The 26,378-nt window shown below is 46.9% G+C and overlaps 1 protein-coding gene across 2 annotated transcripts; it reads right to left on the bottom strand.

The window, feature by feature from the left end:
• Positions 1-908: 908 nt before the first annotated feature.
• LOC308127633 (histone deacetylase 4-like) lies at positions 909-25,986 on the bottom strand. Of its 2 annotated transcripts, none has more exons than XM_080492775.1 (25): positions 25,867-25,986; positions 24,347-24,645; positions 21,189-21,339; positions 18,797-18,920; positions 17,381-17,499; positions 11,296-11,424; positions 11,076-11,185; positions 10,585-10,719; positions 10,290-10,482; positions 9,063-9,286; positions 7,067-7,273; positions 6,126-6,321; positions 5,341-5,474; positions 4,744-4,846; positions 4,599-4,645; positions 4,400-4,507; positions 3,911-3,966; positions 3,593-3,680; positions 3,283-3,402; positions 2,799-2,896; positions 2,560-2,678; positions 2,337-2,470; positions 2,119-2,203; positions 1,736-1,922; positions 909-1,623 (listed from the first exon to the last, which is right to left on the bottom strand). In XM_080492775.1, exons 1-25 carry the CDS (start codon positions 25,868-25,870, stop codon positions 1,584-1,586), a joined length of 3,210 nt encoding a protein of 1,069 aa, XP_080348901.1. In that variant the 5' UTR covers positions 25,871-25,986; the 3' UTR covers positions 909-1,583. The 2 variants fall into 2 exon arrangements, with proteins under 2 accessions (XP_080348901.1, XP_080348902.1); XM_080492776.1 differs by having other exon boundaries at positions 1,778-1,922.
• Between the last annotated feature and the right edge of the window lie 392 nt (positions 25,987-26,378).

Raw genomic sequence — 26,378 nt, 5'->3', positions numbered from 1 at the left:
TCCTATAAACAGTACGCATTATAAATACAGAATTGATGAAAATGTAGAAATGCTTTGAAGGGAGCCAAAGAAAGAAAGAAAGAAAGAAAGAAAGAAAGTGTTTCTCCTTATTTCTGATAAATACAAGAAAGAAAAGTCGTGACAATAGTAGTGAGTATGTGAATGGCAGCCCTATAACTATCCCGAAAATGGATATAAACACAAACCAATGGATGAAAAAAGTTAGAAAAATAATCTGATACAGTAAAAAACAAAAAATTGAAAGTGGACTCGCTTAACAGACACACTTCTGATATCGTGAATTGATGACTCGATGTGGAAATTAAACAATGCTGGACGACCGCCTCTGAAAACAGAGTTGATCCAATGTTCATGAAGGTAGTTGCCGCCTGATGTGTGAAGCGTTAAACCAGTAAACATCAGTGTCGGGAGCCGAAATGTTTGTGAAGTGTATGATGCAAACTCATGCTTTGGCTTTTCTCGCTTGGCTTTTCTCTTTTGGATAACATTCAGAAGATCTTGCGGAAAAAAAAAAAAAAAAACGTCTCTCTGCTGGATGGCATGCTCCAAATGCTCCACGTGGTTCCTACAAAGCAATGACTTCAGTTAAAGGGAGGCTACATCGAAGGCTAACACCCTCTCCACGCTTCTCCGAGCTCACTCCACCTCTGAAGCTGGCAACTACCTTCACCGAGCGCTTTTTTTGTTGTTGTTTTTTTTACAGAAAAATAGATCCATCCAAAAATTAAGTGACTCTTTAGGAGAGGCCGTGAGAGACAGAAACGTCGTCTGCGTCACGCTCGAAGTAAACATGCTGAAAGATTGTTTTCGTCAATCTGGAGCCCCGCCGGGGGGGACCGGACGCCCCTCCCCCCGCGCCCAAAATCTTTTATTTTTCAATTTTTTTTGAAACTTTAAGGCAACCTTTTCCTGAACAATCCTGAAATCCAGCGGACCCTCGCCAAGGCACTCCTCTCACGCGGTCAGGCCGGGGCAGCGAGGCGACAGTCCCACAGTCAAATCTTTGTAAAAGCCGACTCGGGCCCAGCGAAGTCCACAGTGAACGCTTGTGGTAAAAAGTCTGGCGCCGCCGTGCCGCCGCCACATTTCTGTGGAGAAACACTTAAGAAAAGAGGAGAGGCGGTCCCTGGTCTCCTGGACGTAAAGCACCACAAGTCTTATCACACCTTTTCCATGACGAGACCCGGTCGCCTCCTACCCCCCCCTCCTCCACCACCTCCTCCAGTTCCACTCGCCCGCTGCCATGATCACTTGGTTAGCCGCTAACGTGGCTAGCTAACGTGGGGGTGTGAGGACTGACAGAAAAATGAGTCTCTGAGCGAATGCCGCCGAAGCAGCGCCGTTAGGTAGAAGTTTTTTCCATTTCGGTCCTCTTGTCTTCTCGTCGGCTCCCCGCTCCTGAGGCCGAGCCCACCCCCTCCCCCTCGTGTCGGCCGAGGGGCCGCCAATCAAGGTGACTGACGTGGCGAGTGGGGTTAAGGGGACTAAATGAAGGGGTCAGTCGAGACTCTTCGCTGCTCAAAGAGGTCGTCTCCGGAAAGGTCAAAAGTTATGTCCCTCCGTTACAGTGGTTCCTCCTCCTCCATGGGTTCCTCCTCCGGCCTGGTGGGGGAAAAAACAATGGCTGCTTGTTAGCACAAACCAAGGTTGTAATACCAGTTTGTACCACTAGGTGGTATAGTGAGTCACTCTAGAAAAAGGATGATTGTCTTACAAACAGTGGGTAGTTGGTGAGCAGTCATGTTGGGGGTTGTACCTTGGATCCATGGCGTTGGTGTTGGCCACAGACAGAGAGGCCATGGCGCTGACGGCCTCGGCCTCCTCCGAGTCTCCTCGTTTGGCCTCCAGCAGGGAGAGCCCTAGCTGTGGCGAGTAGCGATGCACCGAGCGCCAGTATTTACCTGAGAGCACGGAGCGGAAAGAAGCGAAACAAGAGATCTGAGTGAGAAGTCCTTACAAACTGTCTGATCAGTCAGAAGGCAACAAGCTAAGAAAATGCTTGCAGATTTTCTAGGGACGTCAAGAGGCATTTTTAACGATTTTACAATTGGCATCATGACATCTCATGTTCTGTTGTGTGAGTCAAGCTGAACTCACTGTGAGTCTCTAAGACTTTCTCCAGAGAGCGCACAGCGTTGGGGTTGGGCCTCTGCTCCAGGACGGCCTTCGGCAACGGGTCCAGCTGCACCAGACAAAAACACATCAACATGTCAACTCAGGCCAGAAACACGCTGCATTTCCAAGGTTTTCCAGGAGGGGGCAATCTGAGACTGTAGGAGAGGGGTCCAGAATGGCATCTGGAGTGATCGTCTTACCTCCTGGCCAAGTAGCGCGGCCACGCACGCCTCCGAGGCGTCACAGATGGCGGTGAGGTCGTGACCTCCCTCCAGAGCTAGAACAACCCGGCCTCCAGCGAGGGTCATCAACTGGCGTGTCAGATATCCAAAGCCTGAATCAGGAAGAACGGGACATTTAATGCACAATTTAATATGTTTTACTCGCATCCAAAAAACTCGCTGCACATCATGTGGGACTCACATTTAGAGGTGAGAGTGTATCCACCCAGCGGAGGGGGGTGACCCTCCACGGCGTCGAAGCCGGAGGACACCAGGACGATGTCTGGAGCGAACTCATTGGCGATGGGCATCACCACTGACCTGAGAGTGTCAGAGACAAAGATCACACAGAGGGAACAGTGAACTCTTCACTAAAGCCTTCAGACTTCATCACCAGCTCCTCACTGACGCGGCGCACCAGGGACGATCTGGACCATGTACCTGAAGGCAGCCAGGTACTCTGCATCCCCCATGGGTGGATCCAGTCCACCAGTGAAGGCAACGTTGACATTAAACCCGACTCCAGGACCACTGCCCACCTGCAGAGAGCAGCACACAGTATTTCCTCTGCTTTATTTACTTAAAAAAAACCTCTACAATAGAATACAGGTCAAAAGCATCAATAAACAACTGTACATAACAACTACTTTTATTTATTATTATTGTGTGTTAACCCCTTATTGTTGTGTTTTTTTCTAACTAAATCCAATTTCTACAAACGGTAGAGGATCTGCTTCAAAGAGATGAAACTGTTCTGGTCTGTTATGAAGAGTTACATTTTTAAAGTCTTAGTTTAAAGAGTAAAAGTTTGTCTGTAAAGGTCATAGACGGTCATTTTTTAGTCAAAACAGGGTTGGAGTACAGTTACTAAGAATGCACATGATGAGACACTTTCCCATGATGCATTGGGAGCATCTCGGCTCACCTCATCAGGTGCTCCGCTTCCCGGGAAAAAGTTGCCGTCATCATAGCGGTGCATGGACAGGTAGAGGACGTTTGGGTCGTCATAGAACGCCTGCTGTGTGCCGTTGCCATGGTGAACGTCCTGTCATCACAACAACAAAGATTTGAGGAAGGAAGTCTGTGTGATTCAGCAGATTGAGTGAAGTGACTCAGCAGGTTTAGTGAGGTGACTCGGCAGGTTTAGTGAGGTGACTCGGCAGGTTTAGTCAAGTAGCTCAGCAGATTGAATATGGTGACTCAGCAGATTGAATAAGGTGACTCAGCAGACTGACCCAGTCCACGATGAGAATCTTGTTGACGCTGAGTCTCTGCTGGAGCAGTTTGGCTGCGATGGCCACCGAGTTGAAGTAGCAGAAACCCCTGAAACAGCAGCAGACACAGAAGTTCTCATACATTTCAAACACTCCGTGAGAATTAGACGAAACTAAATGAAGCAGTCCATCAGACAGCTGGCGGGATGAAGTCAGCCGGTGCTTTATGTGCAAATAAACTGGAGGGTTCATGTGATTTTCGCTCCAGCACCGCTGCTGTCTGTGTTCATTCTGATTGAGTGTGCGGTGCAGAGTGTGGTGACCATCGTCTGGCCTTACATGGGGGTGCTCTCCTCTGCGTGGTGTCCAGGGGGGCGGACCACAGCGAAGCCGTTCTACAGACAGAGGAGTCCGTTAGACAGGAGCAGACAATGATCATCACCCACTGTGTTTGTGAAGCGGTGGCAAACCACAGCTAAAATCATCATAATTCATGATGTTACACACAGGCGGGAGGTTACGAGGTTTAGAATGGCTTATTATGAAACCTTCACACATGAAGCAGGTTTAACATTCAACATAAAACAACAGATTTAGGTTACTGAACTTTTACTTCATGATACAATCTAAGTGATTAAAGGAGCCTTATTCAGAAAAAGAGCGAAAGCAATGCAAATTTAAGTTATAGTTGCATGACAACGGTTAAATCTTCCCTGATGTTTCATGGTATAATTAATCTATCAAGCATTATCAACATCTGTAAGTGATTGCTTATATCTCTTTTAAAGTCCGTGTAGCATCTTTAAGATGACGCGGGAACATGTTCACCTTCAGCTCTCCGGTGGCCACTTTGAAAACGAGCTCCACCACGGAGCCGACGGCGAGGCGAGCGGCGCTGGAGGAGTGGACCTCGTTCCAGATAGTGTCGCTGTCCACCTGAAAGAACACGACAAGCGGCAGCGTGAAGGAGAACATCCATCCCAGTGGGTCGCTGGTTAGAAGCTGATGAAAACTGAGCGTTACTTACTCCCACACCTCCACAGGGAAGCCGGACAAACATGGGAGTGATTGAACCTGGCGAGCAGATCGCATAAAGTTAATAACGTGTGTGTGTCTTTGTATGAGTGTATGTGTGTGTGTGTGTGTGTGTGTGTGTGTGTGTGTGAGCTTACAATCAAGTTTCTGTCGGAGTGGGTTGGTTCCGTACAGCAGGACGTGAGCTTCAGAGTGAACCGTCTGCAGCTCTTCAAGAGTGGCCTTCCTCCCACGAATACACTGCACACACACACACACACACAATTTATCAATACTTCTTAACTCTTTCACTAACCATATTTACCTTTTTGAAGGTCTTTGACAACACATTTTTAAATTACAAAGATTTGTGATTTTGTAAACAGGTGATGACAGGTAAAGATCTGACTAATGATCAATCAAGAGGTTTTTTTCTGCAGCACGTTTAATGCAGGTTGGTACAATTCAAAGAGGAAAACGAAATATCCGCCTTTTCCTTTTAAATAAGTGTGTAAAATGGAAATTATTGGTAAAATTAAAAGAAAAAGAAGTGGTGGACAGAGAGAAGAGAAAAAATAAAGGAAGAAATGAATGAAACTCAATTTAAATCACATACAAAATTACATTTAATTATTCACAGAACAAAAACAATGTGAAACAGACATTAAAAAGCAGGTAAACCTTAATAACAAAAACAAACTGATGTTAAAAATAAGTGTATAACTAGGCAATAGTGAGGGTGAAAGTCCTGGTACCTCACACTGCGCCCTCAGCCCGGTCTCCTGCAGTCGGGACCAGATGCTCTGGATGCGTCCTGCGTGTTCTGGATGGCTGTTGGTGTTCCCACACATACACTGGTGCTTCTGCATCAGGGAGTCGTACACCAGGCCTGGGGGGGGGGGGGGGGGGGGGGCACAACAAAGCACTCAAGATTCAGGACTGCACACATGCTGCATGTGCACCGGCTTTTATTTGGAAAGGCTCTCGTTTAAAGTTCTGCCGCCACTTCGTCTCAGAATTTTCAGTGCAGCTTGGGAGAGAGTGGGAGCAAAGTAGGCCAAACTAAAAATACTCCCAACTGTGCGGCCTGCATGCAGAAAGTGTCACAGCGTTCAGCCTGCTGACTGCGAACACAGACGGCTGCTTCATTCTCTCTTTAAGACTGATTCCTTCACATCTTCCTTCTTCACTCAAAGAGTGGGAGAGAACATTTTCTGGCACGATTTACTCAACCGGCTCGATTATTTCTGCGAGCAGATGGAAGCTGGAAACATTTCACACTTCTTTGGACCAATTCACCTGCTCTTCAGATGGATTTCTTTTTTTCTTTTTTACTTCTCAGTCCCAGGTGCATTGAGATGGAAGTGAAACTTGAAAGGCAAAAACTTCTCAAATAAGTGCTGGAGGCAGACCAGAGGCAGGCTGCTGTCGTGGCAGCAGAAGAAAGCCAGCGCTGGCAGGTTGACGGGGATGTAAGATTGAAGCAGAGAGCCGCAGAACAAAGAGGAGACTGCTACAGGTGAGCGGAGGCGAGGCCAACCTGTGGTGAAGCGAGGCTTGATGGGAGGATCGGCCGGCGGCACGCTGATGGGGAACGAGGAGGCGGAGGCCGGAGACGACTGGGCCCTGGACAGAGGGCGGTGCCCCGGGAAGGAGATGGACAAGCCGGCCGCCTCCATGGACGCCTGATAGTTTCTGAGCTGGTGGATCCGCTGCTGCTCCAACAGGAGCGCCTGCTGCTCACACACACACACACACACACACACACACACACACACACACACACACACACACACACACACACACACACACACACACACACACACAGGCACGCACGCACGCACGCACACACACACACACACACACACACACAAAGCATGAAGAAAGAAGGGCAGAAGTTTACAGATCAGCTGAAATGTAAAGAAAAATCTGAGATTTACCTCCGATATGATCTCAGCGGGGGATTATCAGAGAATACATTTCCGCTCAGGAGGTTAACACAGTCTCTATTTTCAAAATCAGCTTTTAAACTTTTCTATTTGTAAATTTATAGTTACGGTTTGCTTGGACCATCTTCTTAGTCAAAGTGCTTCAGGTTTAGACTGCTGCGAAAGCTTCTTTATAGCACTGAGATTTGCTTGAATAAGTTTTAAAATCAAGCTTAAAATGTTTTGATTTGATGAAGTTTACAGTTCATGCTGACTCAGGTCACCCTGAATGAGTTTCTCAGGTTTAGACAGCTGAGAGATCTGCACTGAACTTGTGGGCTTATTGGTGTTTTCTCTACATTTCATATGCTTGTTAAGTGTCATGAACACTATGAATAAAACTGAATTGAATGGTTGGACAGAGCCAGACTTTGCAATCATCTGTAGGTACAAGCTGTGGCCAGAAGATGGCAGCCAAAACAAATGATGGCATGTACTGAGAGGATGTTTCTATGTGTGCAGAGCAGAGCAGAGCTGGGATGAACTGTTGTACCTGTCTGAAGAGCAGCTCCTGCTCGGCCTGCCGCTCCCTGTGCTGCTGCAGCGCCTCCTCCTGCAGCTCCTGTGGGTCGAGCGGCTCCTGCTTGATGGTGATGCCCGGCGGCAGGGCGTCCTGATGCTCCCTCAGCTCCTCCTCCGTCTCCTCCGGGTGGCTCTGGTGTTGGCGGGAGACGGGCGAGTCGCTCGGCTTGGCCATCATCTGCAGGCGACGTCGAGTGTATTTCAATCTCACAGCATGATATTACAAATCCCCTCCGACGTGTGAGGCTGCGTTCAGAGACGGGCACGCTCTCCCCTCAATCACATTCCTGGCAGATCCCCTCTTTCTCTGGAGCATTCTTCTTTTAACAAGCTTAATTTGGATTACTCAGTCAGATTGGTGTCTCGCTCATTTCAAACCTATCAGTCGTAATTGAATGTGAGTGGCCACTCTGCCGACTGTACTCGGGGGCAAATTGTGTCAGCCTGAACAGAGGCATTCCTCACTCCATCCCTGTTGTTCTGTGTTTCACCGCCTTGTTCTGTCGCGCGGCCCGTGATTCAGTGTGTTCAGCCACTCTCTCTGACTGCCGCTCCTCCACACTCTGTGTGTTTAGCATGTGGATGCCCAGACTGCTGTGTTTGCTGGAAGTCTCAGGAGTGGGCTGCAGCTACAGGTGTGTGTGTGTGTGTGTGTGTGTGTGTGTGTGTGTGTGTGTGTGTGTGTGTTCCCACAGCCGTAAGCCTCTGGGTCCCCTGGCTCCCTGCCAGGGGGACAGCATTGACGTCAGAGCATTCACCAACTTTCATTCACCCTCCCCCCCTCCGCCACTGTTCTTGCCTTCTTTGCACCCATACAGACACCCCCCCTCCATTTTTCACCTCCTGCCCCCGACCCAGCTAACCTCTCTGCTCCACTTTCCCAGAAACCTCCTTTTTATCTGCTTTAAACTGGGATCATTCTTTCCCCCTCAATCAGACAGATTTACAGAAAAGGCTGCGTATGGAAATTACTTTGATCTAATCTATCTATCTATCTATCTATCTATCTATCTATCTATCTATCTATCTATTCTGTGTGTTCAAGCAAGAATTATCCATTTCTTGTCCAAAATGTTGAACTACTCTTTTAATGGAGAGATTTTTATTTTGGTCCTGACAAAAATGAGAAGCCTCAGCCTGCCAGAGGCTCTTACAGAGGTGTTTGTGTGAAAAAGCCGCCACCGGAGAGCTGGGAAGCATATGGAGGGAGTGAGACAGAGCGGAGAGTGCGGAGGAGGAGGCGGAGGAGGAGGAGGAGGAGGAGAGGAAATCCCTTGTTTCATCCACCCACCTCTCCTCCAGCGACTACTCTGCCTGAATAGGTAAAAACCAACCAGAGCGGCCGCTGCTCGCTTCCTCCCTGCCCAAATATGGCAGACGCTTCCGCTCGGTTGCTATGGCAGGACTGTCTCAGACACGGTCACAGAAACCCACACGCACACACACGCACACACACACACACGCACACGCACACGCACACTGCTATACATATTAAACCATACCTGTCTACGCCTACTCACAAACAAAAATACTACAGAGAGAAGAGAGAGAGAGAAGGAGAGAGAGAAAGGCCAGAAAAAAGTCAACAACTTCACACACATCCACCGCTACTGGCTGCTGCCTACGCAAACTACTACAGCACGGCTCCGGAGCCAGACCCCTGCAGCTTATAGCCCCTAATCATGAGCAGTTTATGTGAACATTGTGTGTACATGTTTGCCCCAATCACCTGCCTCCATCAGTGCAGTGAAGAAGCTGCACAACTCGTGTTATGCAAGATTAAAAATGAGTTCAACTAAAAGTTGCAGGAGCTGCTAACGACACAATGCAGCAACATGTATCATTAAAGGCAGTCATACCAGCAGGACTTTCAGCTTTCTCTTTGCAATGCCAACAACATAAGACACTTCTACTTCTGCAGGTTTACATGAATATCGTCAAACAGCAGGATTAAAGCGTGTCCTCACCTTGTTGAGGTGGAGCTGCTGCTGCTGGAACTGCTGCTTGTGCTTCTCCAGGAACTGCTGGTGCTGCTGCTGGACCACCAGCTGCTGCAGGGCCAGGGCCTGTGCGTGGGCCTGGGCCGCGCTCCCCTGGGGCAGCGGGGCCGACTGGGTCCTCCCCAGGGGCCGGTGTTGCCTCTGCAGCTTGGCCATGGAGGCTGCGGGCGACATGGAGAGGCCGCTCACACCTACGACACAGGACACAGACTGTTGATTGGAATGTGATCTGATGGTTTCTTATCGTGTCTTTCTGATGTTGCCACCTATACGTCTTACAAAAACAGCAAAGCTGATTTACTCCTTTAGTAATGTGTAAATCATCAGCATTTCGTCTATTTTAGTGGCTCGCTTAGGGGAAATATAATCATTCTAAAACTCTTTTCTAATCAAAAAATCTGATTTACTTGACTATTTGAGAGTAAAAATCCTGCACCTTCTGTGTAAACTGCACTGATTGGAGCTAAGTTTTAAACAAACGTACGAGGTTTCCGCGTCATGTGACAAGTTCCTAATTATACTCTAAGTGGTGTTGGTCCTAAGATTAGCGAGCAGATGTATTTGTGAACCAAATAAAAAAAACAAAAAACCATCTGTGCTGCCATACTGGGTTTCTTCCATTGTGATGGCAAAAGTGAACATCTGAGGGGAGCAAAGCAGCAGAGCCGAGTCGACGCTGCTCAATGGACTGAGAAGCTTGATTACTGTGCAAAAAAAAAAAAAAAAAGAGGGGGGAAGAGAGGAAGAGGAAAACATGGCTGCCACTGTTGCTGTGCTGCATCTGGACTGTAAAAGCCGACTCGGAGCTCTCCGCCTGCGAGTGGGCGTGCACACGTCCTTGTCCGGGTGTATTTTGTGCGTGGACACACAAACGTGCGTCTGTATGTGCGTCACCGCTCATTCACCGCTCATGTCCCGCTGAAAGCAGCAGCGATGTGGTAGTCAATGAATAAGCCGATGGGAAAGGACACACAATGCGGCCGTGTCACACTCCCGCCGCAAACACCGACATATGAAAGGAGCTCATTAGTTTGAGCTAATGAATGGACGTCTGTCAGTGTGAGGGGGCACACAGAGTACCCCGGACACACATCTCTGTGAGTGTGCTCATGCTTTGTGTGAGTTTCAAGAGGAAAAAAAACCTGAATATTTTTGGGGATTTTGAGGCCAGAGAAGTGCCACAATGACCCGTACCTGTCACCAGGGGGCTCTGAGCCGGACTCTGTTCCATGAGCACCATGTGCTGCAGCAGGGGACTGTGAGCACCGTGCCCGCCCGTCCCCGCGCCACCCTCCGCCAGGTAGGGGGTCAAGTGGCCGCCGGAGAGGAAGGGAGGGCTGAGGGAGAGAGCCGGCTGCAGACTTCCATCCTGTTGCGCTGAGGTCACCTGGAAAAAACAACCGAGGGGGGGATTTTGAATGACTGCATACAGACACACCCGAGTTAAAATGAAGCGCAAACCGTCTCCGGCAGCAGGTTCTCTCCTTACGTTGGAAGCAGCGGTGGCCGTGGCAGTGGCGGGCAGCCCCAAGGTGATGTTGGGTAAGGATGGCGAAGTGTAGAGAGACAGCTGGTTAACGGAGCCGCGATCGGCACCGCTGCACAGCCTCTGGGCCAGAGACGCCTGGAAAACACATTTAAATGATTTATCTGCGTTTGCATCGTGAGGGAGAAAGTGTCCGCACGCCGGGGAAAGACACATTTGCACCCCGCTTGGCGAGATAAAAATTGTCACCGCCACAAGCCTCCTCCACACTGCCGGCGTGCCCCTAATGGCTACCACAAATAGCTTGGTGCCAGCGCCGCGGCTCGCCTCCTCCTCTGCAGACCGTCGTGTGGAGGAGCTTCAGTCAGGGTCTGTGCAGAGCTGCGACACTCACACACTGCACCTGCAGCCAGGTTAACGCACTGGTTTGGAAAGCTAATGAGACCTGTGTGCCTGTGTGTAACTGTGTGTGTGTAACTGAATGTGTGTGTTACCTCTGTGTTGTTGGACACTGACACGGTGATGCCGTTCTCGTTGGGGATGTTGTTGGAGCTGTTATTTGGGGAGCTGGGGCCTGAGCCAGGGGCGCTGTTGCACGCGGAGTCTGGGAACAAGGAAACAATTAGACGCAGCAGCCCCCCCAAAAGATTCTAAAATATCAACACCTTTTGAGGTTTGTATAAGCGGGGGGCGTTATGTCGGTGCCTCTCCTACCTGCCATGTCGAGCGAGCGCTTCTTGGCGGTGGTGATGGGGCTATCTCGGCGGCGCAGCAGCGGGCTGCTCCGGCGCTCGCTCACCTTCTGCTTCAGCCGCGAGCGCAGCTTCAGGTTGGGCTCCGAGGCTGAAAGGACAGAATGTGATCTGCAGTGAAACGCTGCTTTCTTTTGTGAAAAACTGCTTTTGTTCACATGAGATGCACTTAAGTGATCTGTCATTTCCTCTGATTGGATGTTGCCCCCTTTTGGGCACTTTCTGTATCCTAATAATCATCTGTCCCTCTGAACTATAATTAGAAAGGAGCCGCGCCTCAGTTTGATCGTTGTACCAACAGAGAGGCGCGTCACAGATTCTTGTTGCAGAGTGAGAAAGGTCAACTCACAACGACTCAAGTGTCTATGAGAATGGACTCGTCTCTCTGGAAGACGACTTCCTCTTTGACTTTCCTGGAGATTTTACTTGCAACAAAAGCTGCGTTTCGTGGATTAATTGATTTAATAATAAAATGAATAGTTGGACTGATTTAATTTATTTATTGGTTGAACCTTCAGACTGATGGTTGGTTGGTAGACTGGTCTGCTGGTCGGTCGGTTTATTTATTGTTTGACAGTGGAATAACAGTTAGTTGCTTTAAGGATTGATTGACTGGTTGGTTGTTTTGCTGACTGTGATAATTGTTAATTATGCAAGTAGGTTTGTTGACTGATTCACTAATGTATGGATTAGTAGTTAAGTGGGTAGGCTGGTTGATGATTGATTGATTTAGTTTGGAAAACTGTTTCATCGACTAACCAGCTGACGGTAGGTTGGTTGTTTGACTGATTAATTGACTGGAAATTGGTAAGTTGGAAGTCACCTGAGGAGATTGATTAGATGTTTTCTTTGTTTGATACATTGATTAATTGACTAAGATAGGTTATCCGTTCACAAATGCTTGGTTGATAGGTGGGTATGTTGGATGATTTATAGGTAAGTAGGTATTTGGCTTTCTTGGCTGGTTGTTCACATAATATAAATATAAATTCTGACAGGAGTGAGAAGAGTGTTGTGCACAACATTGCCTTCTGTTTCCCTCCCCTGGTGATTTTGGTTTCCTGCCAGCTCAGACTCAGACAGAAATAATTGTTAAAAGGCCGATCTTCACATTGAGCTCTCTCCTTGTCTCTTTTTGTAACCGTGTCAAATGATTTGCCCTGGACGGGTTTTGAACCGGACACCTCGATGCACTGATCTGACGTGAAGCACCTTCCACATAGCTGCTCGGTTATGAAACCTGCTTATGAAACAAATTGTGACATGCTGCCATTCATTTCCAGCACAGTTCCTCCCTCCAGTTTAGATGCTTCAGTAACCAATCCAATTCTGATACATTTTCCCAAAGACATGGCAGTGAAAGAGTAATTAATTTCAATTTGGGAGCTGTGACTGAAGGCCTAAAGGCCTTTGGGTCCTTTGTTTGCGCTGTCACAGACTTGTGAATGGAGACAGAGAGAAGGGAACGGCATGTCACCTTGGCTCAAGCCGTGGTGACTAATGCTCTGTTTATTTTTTCCTGCCAATCAGCGACCTCAGATAATTTTGCCATTCATTATCCAATTTTTAAACATCAAAAGGAGCGCTACGTCCAAAAGCGGTTCACCGCCGTCCACGACTGTGACACAACAAGATTCATCTGCTATCATAAATCTTTCATTTTCAGATGGGAGGGGGCCACAGGTAGAAGGAGTGAAATGTCCCCCTCCGGGAGCAAACTTTCCTCTGCAGAAACATTCATCAAACATGAACTTGGTTGCGTTTGCAGCGTCGGGTAAAAATAAACGTGTGGAAAAAGAGAGAAGTGTGAAAAATGAAGTGTGAAGGTACAGTAGCACAAAGTGGGTAGGAGAGCGCAGTCCAGATGGAGTCAAACCAATTAATGCTGATGGGAGTTACTATACTATGAGTTTCTGACATCCTATGTTCATTAATAGGATTTTTAAACCTTCAGACTAAAGTATTCTGCAGAAGACAATTAAAAAGTCCTGCAAAATTGAGATTGAGTTTCATAAAGCACTGATTAACAAGCTAACTACCCTGGGTGTCATTTATAGCGTTCACTGTTGCATCTGCATTACTTTTCTGGGGATATTCAACCAAAAAACATCCAGAAATCCCTTTCAGATAAGCACCTTGCACACTAAAAACCCTATTTTTTTTCCAGCAGCTGCTGCAGTCTGCTTTTGTGATGTAGACCTAATGAGGCTCATAGTTTCATTTATAAGATCTGACTCTTTAATCACCACTGGTCCACTCTGTGCAGGACACGAAGGTGAGCCAAATGTTCTCGATGCTTTAACCACATTTTCAGCAGAAAATGAAGAGAAAGGTTTTCGCAAAGACCCGGCAGCGGACACACAGAACCTGTCTCATAGGAAACTTTGATTGATTTCTCGGATTTCCAAGAAAGAGATTTCTCTTGCATCTCCTTTCGTAATCATGTTCTTCATCTGGGAAAAGTTTTGATTAGAAATGATCTTTTGAAACTTAAAACAAAAGACGTTACGCGTCTGAAGGAAGAAGATGAGACAGTTTTGTCCTTTAATTTGATGCAAAAGATGGGTAAAACAAAGAAAGAAGCAGCTCTTTGAAACAGACTAGTCAGGCTTTGAGAGTGGAAACACACGTTAAAAGACGAGTGATCGGGTATGACGGCAGAGAGGAATCGATGGACAAAACGTCGATACCTGTGAAAAGAGATTCTCTCCTCTCTTTGAGTGGACTCGAGAGAAAACAACACAACGTGGTGCTTCTCTGCCATGTGGAGGAAAGAAAGGCGAGCCTAAATCGAGGTAGCAGTTTTGAAATGGAGATGAAACTCCATGCTACAGGATGAGAGTTTTATTTGCGACCTGAGAGAAACACGAACACACAAAGGCGCCACTAAGATCGCTGCACAAACCCTGTATTGTCATCCTGTTAAAATGGGCCTCATACTGAGATTATAGGCTGTGCATTCAGCGAGTGACGTCCTGCATGTCGCTTTTTATTTACGGACAAGCTATACAGTTTGGAAATCGACCAAAAGCATGTACATCATGTTACCAGTGTGCTATTGTATCCATGTGAAGCATGGGATGCCCCAGTTTGGCAGGAAAAAAAAAAAAGAAAAGAAAAGAAAAGAAAAAACGTGCTTTGCTCTATCAAAGCCCACAGTGAGTCAGTCAAGAGGGCCTCACTCTGTCCCAGCCCGTCCACGTCTTTCTGAGGGAATGTTCCATGCAGGGCATTGTTCATGTGATGTGCTCTCACCCCTGAATGTCTGCTGGACAAGAAGGGCTCATCATTTTAAAGGCTGCTCTTGTGAGTCTAATCACATGTCATGCAACATTTTTTCCCACCAGCAGAAATGATCCCCACTAGTTTCCTGCAACTTTAGGGAAAAATAATAACGACAACTCTTGTTCATTTCACCAACTATTCACTTGACTAGAGCTGAATGAAACTAGTATTTCTGTTGGATTGGGTTTAATTAGATGAGAATCTAACAGTGCGCAATCTAACTTATCTTGTAAAATAGCGACATGAAGTGAAGCAAAAGTTACTTTATTTTGAACAGGTAATTTGGTTTGCTACAATTTGAAAACATTTATTTCACGTTTTTTGGTCTGATCTGCAGGTTAAGAAGCTTTATTAACTAAGCATCCATCCATTTCCTCCCCACCAGCCTGGTTTGGGTGAAACCCCGGTTCGAATCCCGGGTGCAGCACCGGGTGTAAACGCTACCACGACCCCTCTGACTCCGCTTCTCACATTGAAAAAGACGGAGACGATGGGCGACGCACAAAAAGAGCGCTGTTGCTCCTTTCGACCGTTGCTGGGAGTCCTGGGTTCCAGTCCTCAACTTTACGGCTTGGCGGTGATATAAAAGAGCCTCTAAATTCTCCCCGAGCGGGCATTACCATAAGTAAACCCCGCAAAGCACGTCACGGCTGTGGGCAAATATCAGGGTGGCACAGGTTCCCCTCTCTGCCTGCAGCACGCCACAATCCTCACTCTTTTAGAAATCAGGGGCCCGGCTGACGTCTCAGGGCCCGTCGCCATCTTTACGCCAATTCTCTAAATGAAACAGGTTTTTAGGAGTGTGGTAGCATTGTGCCACTTCTTTAAATCCTGTTATATATATATAAATATATATATACACACAAAAAAAAGAGATGAATGCATTTTTTTTTTTACTGGAAAATGGTCCCCTCTCTTCCAGCTCTTCTCCTTGCTCCTGCTGCTCTCCCGGGGAGGAATGTGGCTGTGTGGGCCAGTGTCAACTGTGGTCTGTGTGTTGTCGTAGCCAGCAGCCCGAAGAAGGCTCAGAGTCAACAGGGCTGGAGCGCTGGCTGCAGCCGCCCGCCGCTGCGCTAAGTGAATAATTGCACTGTAAGACGACCGCTGCTTCACGGCTACACCACCGCACGCACCACTCACACTTTACGCAGCCGCACACAGCTAACACACATATATACATATACACACACCTGACAAAAACACACTGAAAACAGCTGGTTTCACTCTGAAGACGTTAAGATCGTGGACCACGAGACAACGTTTTTCCAATGGCACATTCTGCAGAGTTACAGTGACTTTAACAAGCTTTGACAAGGTTTGTCCTGAACTGAAAAGAAAACAAGCTCCTCTGCACACGAGCACGATTGCTTTTTCTTTTTCTCCTTTTTTCTTTCCAGACACGTTCAGTTAGAAGGAGATGAAAGTTAAAATGAACACATTCCTCAGACTGCAGTTTGACACGTGCAAACACTTCAGACACTTTTGTGTTTCTGGATTTGAGTAGCTTTCACGGTGGGACACAAAAACCCAGTGAAAAGCTGAATTAAAAGAATTTGCTTGCTTCATCGAAAAGTAGGGGTCGTTCCAGGTGGAAACAAGCAGATTTAAGAAAACATTAGATCTGACGCATAGTTTAAACAGATAACGTCAATGTACCAAACAGCTAGTGTGCAACAATGCACGATTGTATTTTCTTTGCTTTGTGCGATATGTGAAGTTCAAAAGGAGCCGCATTGTGATGCAGTGTTTTTGTACTCTGAAATATTTGGCCCGTGACTTGAATTTTGCCATGTTGGGCTGCTTTTTGAAAACAGGAAATACTTAAATAACAGCTCTTTATTTCCATTTTCTAACCCAGTGGTTTGCAAAGTGTGAGACAGGCCTCTCCTGGGGGTTCTGGAGGGGCTGTTAGTAGTTAATGTTGGTTCATTGGCAGTGTTCAAACACACAAAGATTTGTAGCCTTGTTTTCTTCCTTAAAAAACTAAGCTCCTCTGTTTCATTAACAACAAAGTGAATTAGACCAATACCAACGCAATAAGTGTTGAGCGAGTAAACAAAGAGTATTGTCAATATACTAGCTGCAATTATGAACTGCTTGAACCAGAGGCATCAATGAGATTTGAAAATTTAATGGGCCGAGGATAGAGCCTTGGGGAACTCCTGCGGTAATTGTTGCACTGATTGAAGAGAGGTTTTTAACTCACAAAGCCTTCAAGTAAGATTCACAAGAGCCTGTTGATTTTAAAACGCAATTAGGGCGTATATTAACGGTAGAACAAAGGTGTGCTTTTGGAAAAATTCTGGGAGAAAACGTTACTTTTCAAATGATCAGATGCAGAACATTTGTGTTAAAACGGCACCCGAGGAAAAGGAAATGATCAAATCTAATAAAGATGCCAAAATTGAGAAAGTCTCCACTCTCACTGTGCTGAACTCCTGAACCATCCTCACTTACGTGTGGGGGACGCTGGGAGACACTGTCAGCCTAATGTGCATGTGATTAATGGTGCACGGCCCTGATGCCATCTGAATTATGCGAGATGCGAGTCTGCAGTGCAGCGACTGAACAGTACAGCTTCAAAATACGGCTGTGTAATCCTCTCATGGATAGATCGGTCTGCACTGCCAAAACTAGGTGTGTGTGTGTGTGTGTGTGTGTGTGTGTGTGTGTGTGTGTGTGTGTGTGTGTGTGTGTGTGTGTGTGTGTGTGTGTGTGTGTGTGTGTGTGTGTGTGTGTGTGTGTGTGTGTGTGTGATGTACCAGTCTTTCGCAGGGGGAAGTCGTCCCGGGGGTTGTAGACACCCAGCACCGGGTGATTGTACGTGGACACGCCGGTCTGTGGAGGCGAACTCTGGTCCAGAGAACTGTGCTGGGTTTTGCTGTAAAACACAGACACACACACAACTGTGTTGGAACATGCGCCACAAGGCCAAAGACTGATGACACAGCACACGTGTGGCTGAGTAATCCCAACAAAGTAACCAACTTCATGGCTGTCATAGATTTGTACGATTAAACCATCATGCAAATCCGCTGGAGAGGGCGCCGACATGTGCTGCCATCTGCTCACTGCCCGCACAACAAGGTGGCGTTAGCAGGCGAAGTTAAGCCCGGCTGGCTTCGGACTAAATACATGCTCCTGACAAGCAGATGTACACATTCCCGAAAGGGAGCGGGAGCCCAGAGAGAGGATAAATATTTCCATCCGGGATCGTTTGGAAAGAAGAGAGGCAAGTTTGTACACTTTGTGGAACAAATGATGCTGCTGGAGGAGGTTGTCTGATTCACAATAACTGAGACAACAATTTCTGAGAGGTTGGCTTGTCGCTCCTGGTGGCGACATGGGGAAGTGGTTGGCACCCATTGCCGAGGCGATCTCTAGTTTGAACCCCATGAAATGTGACTGCATTTAAAACTGATACACAATCCAGCTCTTCCCCTTTACCAGGGACAATGTGGACAGGAAGTCCCATCGGTGGCTTTACTGTATGATGCGACAGCTCCACGCAGCAGAAGCCTGAATGAACTCTGCTGGACAGTCAGAGAGCGAGACTATTTAGGCAAATGTGACCGAAACACATTTACCTATGAGTTCCTCTGGGTTTGCATGAACACTCTGTTCGCTCGATGTCTCGCAGGCAACGCAAACACGAGACACGAGTGAGCACACCTACAGACGGCTCCAGAGACGCTGCGATAAACATTCAAGTGCTGGGCGGAAGAGCCCCTATCATCAGCTCCCAATATCCTAACCGAGCATGTGTGTGTGTGTGTGTGTGTGTGTGTGTGTGTGTGTGTGTGTGTGTGTGTGTGTGTGTGTGTGTGTGTGTGTGTGTGTGTGTGTGTGTGTGTGTGTGTGTGTTTTGTAGCTCTGCTGGATCCGTCAGGCTCACACAGTGTGGCAGCTGAGGAGGGGAGGAAGCCCGCTGACACATTAAGACACAATCCAATACATTATTCATCTGCTGTGGGAGAGGAATCACCATCCAAACTTAGAAGGACCTGCAGTTCGATTCCTGTTTTCTGAAGCTCGCGGCGAAGATGAACGACGATAAAAACTGTAGACACCACATTTAAGTGCTTTTCCAGCTCGTAAACTAACACGAGTGGTATCGATTTGTCCGTGAGAGTCAGGTGATGACGGACATGAGGCGTGGGTGACTGAGTGTTTCTCACCGGTACCAGTAGGGGGCGTCATTGGGTAGACCTCCCTGATTGAGGCTCCGCTGGGCCAGAGCTTTCTTCTTGTTCAGGACGAACTCCTGGAGACGCATCTTCACCTCAGTGCTGGCCACCGCGCCTGGAGGAGGAAGACGGGAGCAACAACACACGATCACACCCAGAAACTGAGGAAACTTCTCACGCTTGAGGTATTGAGTGGAAGTCTGGAGCAAGATGTTTCACACAAAATCAGTTAAAACAGGTGATTTTTTAGATATATGCAAATTGTTATGATGTTGCCAGTTCATATTAAACATATTTTCACTTATTGACTTAAATAAAAAGTCTGGTTAAAATAAAAGTTTAAGACCGCACGAACACTTGTTTTAACACAGATTTCTATATTTGTTCATCTGCAAAGCTGTTGTCAAATTACAGTGAAGTTGGTGTCAGATTACAGCGAGTATGATCACAAATTGCAAGGAGGTTGGTGTCAAATTAGATTAAGGCTGTGCCAAATTACAAGAAGACTAGTGTCAATTGAGATAAAGGCTGATGTCAAATTAGACTGAGGCTTATGTCATATTCAGTGCGGCTTGTGTCAAATTACAGCAAGAGTGAAGTTAAGTAACTGGCTGGTGTCAAATTACAGTGACACGAGCAACAAAATACAGTGATGTTAGTGTCAAATTACAGTGAAACTGGTGGCAAATTTCAAAGAGGCTGATGTCAAATAACAGTGAGGTTGATCTCAAATTAGAGTGAGGCTTGAGTCAACTTAGAGTAAGGTTTGTGTCAAATTACAGAGAGGCTGGTGTAAATTCTAGTGAAGCAGGAGTGAAATTTCATCAGACTGGCATGATGGCAAGCTCAGTCTTGTTGAGGAGATTTAGCGTTTTCCGAAATTTCAAATTTAAGGAGAAAAAAGCTGAAATAGCGACAAAAAGAGAGTTGGTGCGATGCCTTGAAAACATGTTGGTTTTTGCCTTTTAAAAGGGCCTCAGTTTACACATTTATTTCAGTATTTAATGTTCAAACAATAGTTCTGGTTCTGATGTATTTCTATGGAATCGTGGAAGCCAGAGAGCGTAAAAATTAATTTGGAGGTTGAACCATTAAGTAAATTCATCAATTTGTCTGACTGGTAGAAAATGACTTTAAATATGACTGATTTATTCATCACAGAAGCTTCTCTAGTGTGACAAATTAGCACTTTTCAGTTTTAAAAATGACTGTAAATTGATTATTACGGTCAAAACAAGCAAGTGGAGGACCATCTTTAACCATCCTGATATTAAGTTCATTAAAAAAACAAGAGATTAATTAGTATCCGCCAGACGATGGCAGGAAAATAAAGGAGTGTAAAGCGCAGTGTGAAGGCAGCGAGGCCCACAAACCACAGTGGCGTGGAGAACATGTGAGAGCAAACACTGCAGCCTCCACCTGTAACCGTTTTCCATAACGCGAGTGAAGCGCTCTCAAGGACTCCTGTCCGCTTGCTTTCAATGAACTGTTGAGAGATGTCCAGCGGGCAGCGGCAATAACTCAGCCAAGCCCCCGCCAAGGCCACCGGGCTAATGCCGCTCGCTTACCACGGTAAACACACCGCTTCTCCAAGCAAAACGGAAACGCAAACACGCAAATAACGCACGTGTATTGACGCACACAAACAATTCTGACAACCCTGGAGGTTATTTCTGAGCAACCTGCACACGAGGAGTTTATTTTGCTAACATCCAGAATATAGAGCATCTTCCTCCCACTATCTGGATTAACTTGGACTAATAGCTAACAGCTATGTGCATTAAAGGGGTCATAATATGCAAAATTCACTTTCTTAACAGTACTATACCTGGAATGACGCCCCAGAAGTGAAGAACGTCTGTCCTCTCTCTCCCTGGCTTGTTTCAGTTTATAAAAAGTGTGTTGCTCCAACCAGCCAATCAGAAATCAAACCCTATATACCAAACCCATATAGTGTCATCAGGGGTTTAGCCAATCCCAATCAAGGTAGGCCCTCCCTTTGACTCCTTCCACAATTAGGCAGCTCTGTCCTGGCACATGGCACCACGAGAGGAAGTACTTCTTCCTCTTCCCAAGATGGGCATGTATGGGCGGAGCCAGTCAAGCTCACACAGACACAGCAGATTCTGAATGTAGCTCCATGATCCAATATTCAAATGGAGGAAAATCAAGGAAAAGCTGGATTTGAGTCAATAAAATTGGAATACGACGATTTTGGACCAACAAGAACCGTGTGAAAGTGAAAGCTGTAAAATACGGCACCTTTAAAACTAAAACATTTTGGAGTCAGACAAAGTTACAGCCTTGAGATTTTGTACAAATTTGAACCTTTGATTTTTCAGCCACATTTTGACAAAAACTGTTGATTTAGTGTTTTTCTTACTCTCTTGCCCCCTCTCCTTGTTCTTGAGCAGCTGCAGCTTCTGCTCCCTCTGCTGTTTCTCCAGCTCCTGCTCCAGACGGTGGTTCTCCATCTTCCTCTGGTGCTCCAGCAGCTCCTGCTGGTGCTTCAGAGCCAGGAGCTCCTGCTGCTGCTGCAAGACGGAAAACACCACATTCACGTCGGCTGAGGTCGACACGGAGACTTCACGGGGTCAGAAGGTACAAGAACTGCTGAGCAATGCTTGGAAATTCACTGGAACATGTTTTTCCTGCAGACCGCATACATCAGGATCCGATTCCTCCGTTTAAATGCGATCAATTCCCTTCTTACGTTCCACTCCTGGTCTGCTGGAGTCGCCATCTGAGGTAAATACGTCAGACAGCAAACCTTCTGCCATCCTATAAAACCTCCAGGCTGAAGATTCTAAGTAAATACAAACAATTTTACCGGCAATGAGGCTTTAGCAAAACACATAATCCAATCTGCCTACTTCCTCATCGTATGTGGAAAAAGAGAGAAGAACAATCTGCTAAAAGCTTCAAATGTGGAAATATCTCGTGCTGGGGTCAAACCCAACTCAGGTGTGTCCCCTTGTCCTGAACGAAAAAGTAAAATGTGCTCACCTGAATGTAACACGTGTTGAATAACAGCTTTTTCTTTTCTTTTTAAGGGGGAAGCCTAAATTTGCACAAATCAAAACTCCCAATAACTCTTTAATGTGTGTGTAATGTCCAATAAAGAGGCCAGCTGTGTGTGTGTGTGTGTGTGTGTGTGTGTGTGTGTGTGTGTGCGCGCTTACAGTCAGCCAGCTACATAATGACCCCTCACTGATGTGCCAAGGAATCCACACGCCGCCCTCCCCTCTCTCCCTTATCGCCGCATGCCCAATGGCAATATTTGATGGGTTTACTGTAACGCCGTGTAATCAACTCCTGATGGCGTGTTTTCAGTCGCCGGGACACGAGCAGCTGTTTACCGAGAGGGTGAATCAAATGTTTGAGACACGTCTGTGAATAAATTAGTGGCTGAAGGTGAGAGGAAGGTGGAGAGGGGCTCGTGAGAACAGCTCTCTGGCCCGCGCCCAGCCTCAATGGGGTTTTTTTCTTCTTCCCCTCTCCTCCTTTCAATCAAGGTTTTAGGATCGGGGATTGAGTAGGTGGGAACGGCTCAAAGTAACCTCCCCGCCCACATACACACACACAAAAACCCTTGTGGCTGCGTACACCCAGACACACACACAGCTTCCTTTTTTCCCGCTTTCCGAGGAATACGAGCGGTGAACGAGGCCGTGCCTCGCTGCTCATCCCTCAGCATCACGGAGAGACCCAACAGAGCGAACTCGATTGCTTTACAGGAGGCAGATAGTGGAGCTCATAGATAGTATTGACCCACAGAGGCGGATAAACACAATGCAAACGTGCGCGAGCCCGTAAACTCCTGCAAATAGACATTTGTTGCTTCGGGATGTTTCAAGATATTCTGGAGCTTTCCCATCTGGTAACTCTCCCAGTTCCCAGCTGCATGAACGCAACATAAACTTAGATCCAAATACCTAAAATTCTTCTCATGAAAGCTACAGAACCGGGAATACATCCAGACTTTAAAGAGATTGAGAAAAGACTGTTTTAAGACGGGGGAACACAGGAAACATTTCATAATAAGAGTCGTCGAGAGGCAGCTGATGAAGCGTCTCTCATCACAAAAACAACAGCTTCTCTGCTGAAGCTCTGCTGTTTTACTTTTAAAACACAATAAAAAGCAGAAGCTTTCAAACTATTTCAGATATTAAAAATCACATTGCAACACTGCACATTGATATGTTTGCATAAAGTCAGTATTTTGTACGATCTGGAGTACAAACCTGATAATCCATATTAAGGATATTCATGAAGGCAAATGCACTGACCAGATGTTGTGTGTTACTTTGCACAGTCATCAATTAACGCACCCATTTTCTAGACAAACTTTGAGAAGATCATTCCTTTTAACCATTTCAAACAGCAAATATGCTCGTTGATGAAACAATTTCTGTTGTTGCTCTTCTTGGATTCGAATATTTGGTTAATGATTTGAAGCACACCGTCCAGCTGCATCTAAACGAATGTAATCCTGCACGATGCCGTGTAATCTGCCCCCACAGACGTTTTCCCCCCAAAAATAAATGAGTTCTTGAGCTGAATGTGAGCGAGCAAAGACTGGGATCTTTTTCTGGAGCCCCACCGGAGCATTGGGGGGGGGGTGTCCCGGTGCATTACAGCTCCAGCCTCAGCGTGGGTGTGATGATCCAGATTGTATTTCCAGGTCACTCCGACATCGTTCTGTGCAATTTTCCTCACAAAAGCGGGCAAAGAACGGCGGCCCACACTTTGTTTTGCTCCCTCGTGTCTGAGGTCACGTTACAGCTGCTGATATTTAGAGCGGAGCTACAACAGGTTACATAACCAGCAACAACACAATCCAAACACCTCCTGTTATTGGAGTCTGTGCTGCCGGCTTCAGAGCGAAGGACTCAATATATTCAGGATCCCGGGGAGGATTTCTGAGGTGCACGGCGTATGTTTTTGTAAGATTAATTCATAATTTTCAAGATTTTATCTTAAGTTTACAATCAAAAAACTTAAAAAAGAAAGAAAAAAAAAGCAATTTATCACCACAAAAGATACAATTTTTGAGGTAATTTCCATTTAAACGAGAATCAGTCGTGATAGTAGAAATATTCATAATAGCAAATTTGGCTCAGAGTGGATGAAATGAGTTTTCACAGTTCAGACTACGCAGTACACACTGCAGGTAAAATTGGCACTAAATGGACAGAAATGAAGTTTGTACAGCATAACTGAAGCTCATTCTGAACGGTCCGGACTCTGCTATGGAGGAGTCCAGAGATGAGGCAAAGTCACATTTAAACAACAGAGCAATAATAAAATACAAAGACACTTTGAGTTTCATTGTGCCTGAATGACACGACATAAATGAGAAACCTTTAATTCAATGTATTCTTACGTTCCTAACGTGCTCGTTTACAGCGTCTGAGAGGCGCTCAAGGACAGATTGAAGGATTTTCTTAAAGAGATTTTAAACAAGTGTTTGTTCTAATCGCTGGTAGCCTGTGCAGGACTTGCTGTGGGGCATGCTATCCTGAGGGTGGAGGGACGCACCTTGATGTGCTCCTGGAGCTGGGCCTCGTGCTGACGGGACAGCTGTTCATGCTGCCGCTGAAACTCCGCGATGAGGATCTGCCGCTGGATCTGCTGCTTCTGCTTCAGGGCCAGCAGCTCCTGCTGCAGCTGCTGCTCGCGCACGGACGCCCCCACGCCGCCGCCACCGGACTGGGGACCGGGCGACTGCTGACCGGCCGGCGAGAGAGGGGACCCCTGCTGCTGGTGGTGGTCCACACGCAGGTCCATGGGGATGGCAGCAGGAGGGAGACGCAGGGGCAGCGCAGAGTTGATGTCCACTGCAGGAAGAAGATGGGTTTGTCATTAAAGAGAGGAAAGAGAACAGTAAATGGTGCAATGCTCTAAAAAAAAAAAAAAAAACACGCCACTTTCTGCACCAATCTCTTCTCCGCAGGCACAAAACCCTCAACCTGCACACGACAAGGACGTCGTTCACCAGTGCAAGGTGTGCAGCCCGCAAACCACCGCGCAGGAAGCACTCCAATCAAGCGGCTTCCTCCGCAGTAAATCTGAACAAACAGGGCCGGATTATTTGACTACATGTTTACAAGGAGCCACACACATGTCAAACATCAGACACAAATCCACATGAACAATCAGATTTATCCCAAAATGTCACACAGATTGCACAAAAATGACATTTAAAAAGGACCTGTCAGAGGAGGCTGCAGTGTGACGATGCAGACGCCAAAAAAACTTTAGATTTTCCACCTGAAAAGTGCTTTATGTCAGAATTGTACCTGAATCAGGATGAATCACCTCACAGCGTGAGACTGTGAGTCAGAGTCTTTATGAAGAGGGGGTCCCTGCAAACAGGCCGAGGACTGACGGCTGCTTAATAGCAGTTTTTGTCTCTAACAAGTAGAGCTGCGTCTTATCTCTGCACATCTGATTCACAAAGAGATAACTCAGATTTAAATCATTCCAAAGAAGTGCGCGGGGCAGTTTGGAGGAAATGAAAAGGAAAGGACACAGCAAAAAGACGGGCAACGCAAGCTGATAAAGATCGACTAAAACCGAAATTATAGGAAACGAGAAGTGAGGCGGGCGAGTGTGGCTCAGATGTATATGAATTAAATCAAATGTGCAGTTGTGTCAGAGGGTGGGGAGCCATTAACCCGGAGCGGCATGCAGAGGGAGATCAAGTTCAAGCAGAGAGACGGAGCCGGGACGCAGGAGGTGCAAAACATCACTGAAGACTGCAATCTTAGTAAATACATCAGTGGCACACACACACACACACACACACACACACACACACACACACACACACACACACACACACACACACACACACACACACACACACACACACACACACACACACACACACACACACACACACACACACACACACACACACACACACACACACACACACATTCCCCCTGTACAAAATGTTCTCCTGTAGAGATCCAGTCCCCGACACAACAACAACAGCCTCACACACTTCGCAGCACCCCGATCGCTCGCTACCAAACAGAGAAGTGTGTGGTTACCCATCACAGAGCTCCTCTCCTCCTCTCCTGCTCCCGGCTGCTCCGATCGCTCTACACCTCCCGCACTTTTGGCTCGGCATTCATCCCCTCGTTTGTTTTAACCTGATGGGCGTCTCTCTCCCTCCTCCTCCTCTTCCCTCCTGCCCTGCTCCTTTCTTTTTCTCTCTCTCTCCTCCCCTCGTCCCCCGTTTGCCCAGTGGTGACATCACAGGGCAGTCTCAGGCATGCAGCCTGTTTATTCTGCAGCCCTCTGCTTTTCCAGGAACCCACGTCACAACACACACACACACACACACACACACACACGCACACAGTCTCTCTCCTTCCCCTCCTCGCTCTCTTCTCCTCGCTCGACCTGCTTTCCTTGCTTCTGAGGCCAAGGAAAACCCTCCACGCTGGTTTGTAGTGCATCAAATGTCTCTGGGTTTCATCCCAACATATCTCCCTCCCCCCTCTCCCTCTCTCTCTCTCTCCTGCATTATTATTGACAAAATGCATAAGCATGACATTTT

The sequence above is a fragment of the Lipophrys pholis genome (genome assembly GCF_963383615.2).
Source record: "Lipophrys pholis genome assembly, chromosome: 23".
NCBI classification, from domain to species: Eukaryota; Metazoa; Chordata; class Actinopteri; order Blenniiformes; family Blenniidae; genus Lipophrys; species Lipophrys pholis.
This window is presented reverse-complemented; position numbering and strand designations above follow the sequence as displayed.

What these genes read in the sequence shown, in the direction of transcription:
- LOC308127633 (XM_080492775.1), bottom strand. An exon ending in CAGTGTCCAACAACACAGAG is followed by an intron (nt 10,720 to 11,075) that starts GTAACACACACA and finishes TGTGTTTTCCAG; the next exon opens with GCGTCTCTGGCCCAGAGGCT. An exon ending in GCAGAGGAGAGCACCCCCAT is followed by an intron (nt 3,681 to 3,910) that starts GTAAGGCCAGAC and finishes CTGCTGTTTCAG; the next exon opens with GGGTTTCTGCTACTTCAACT.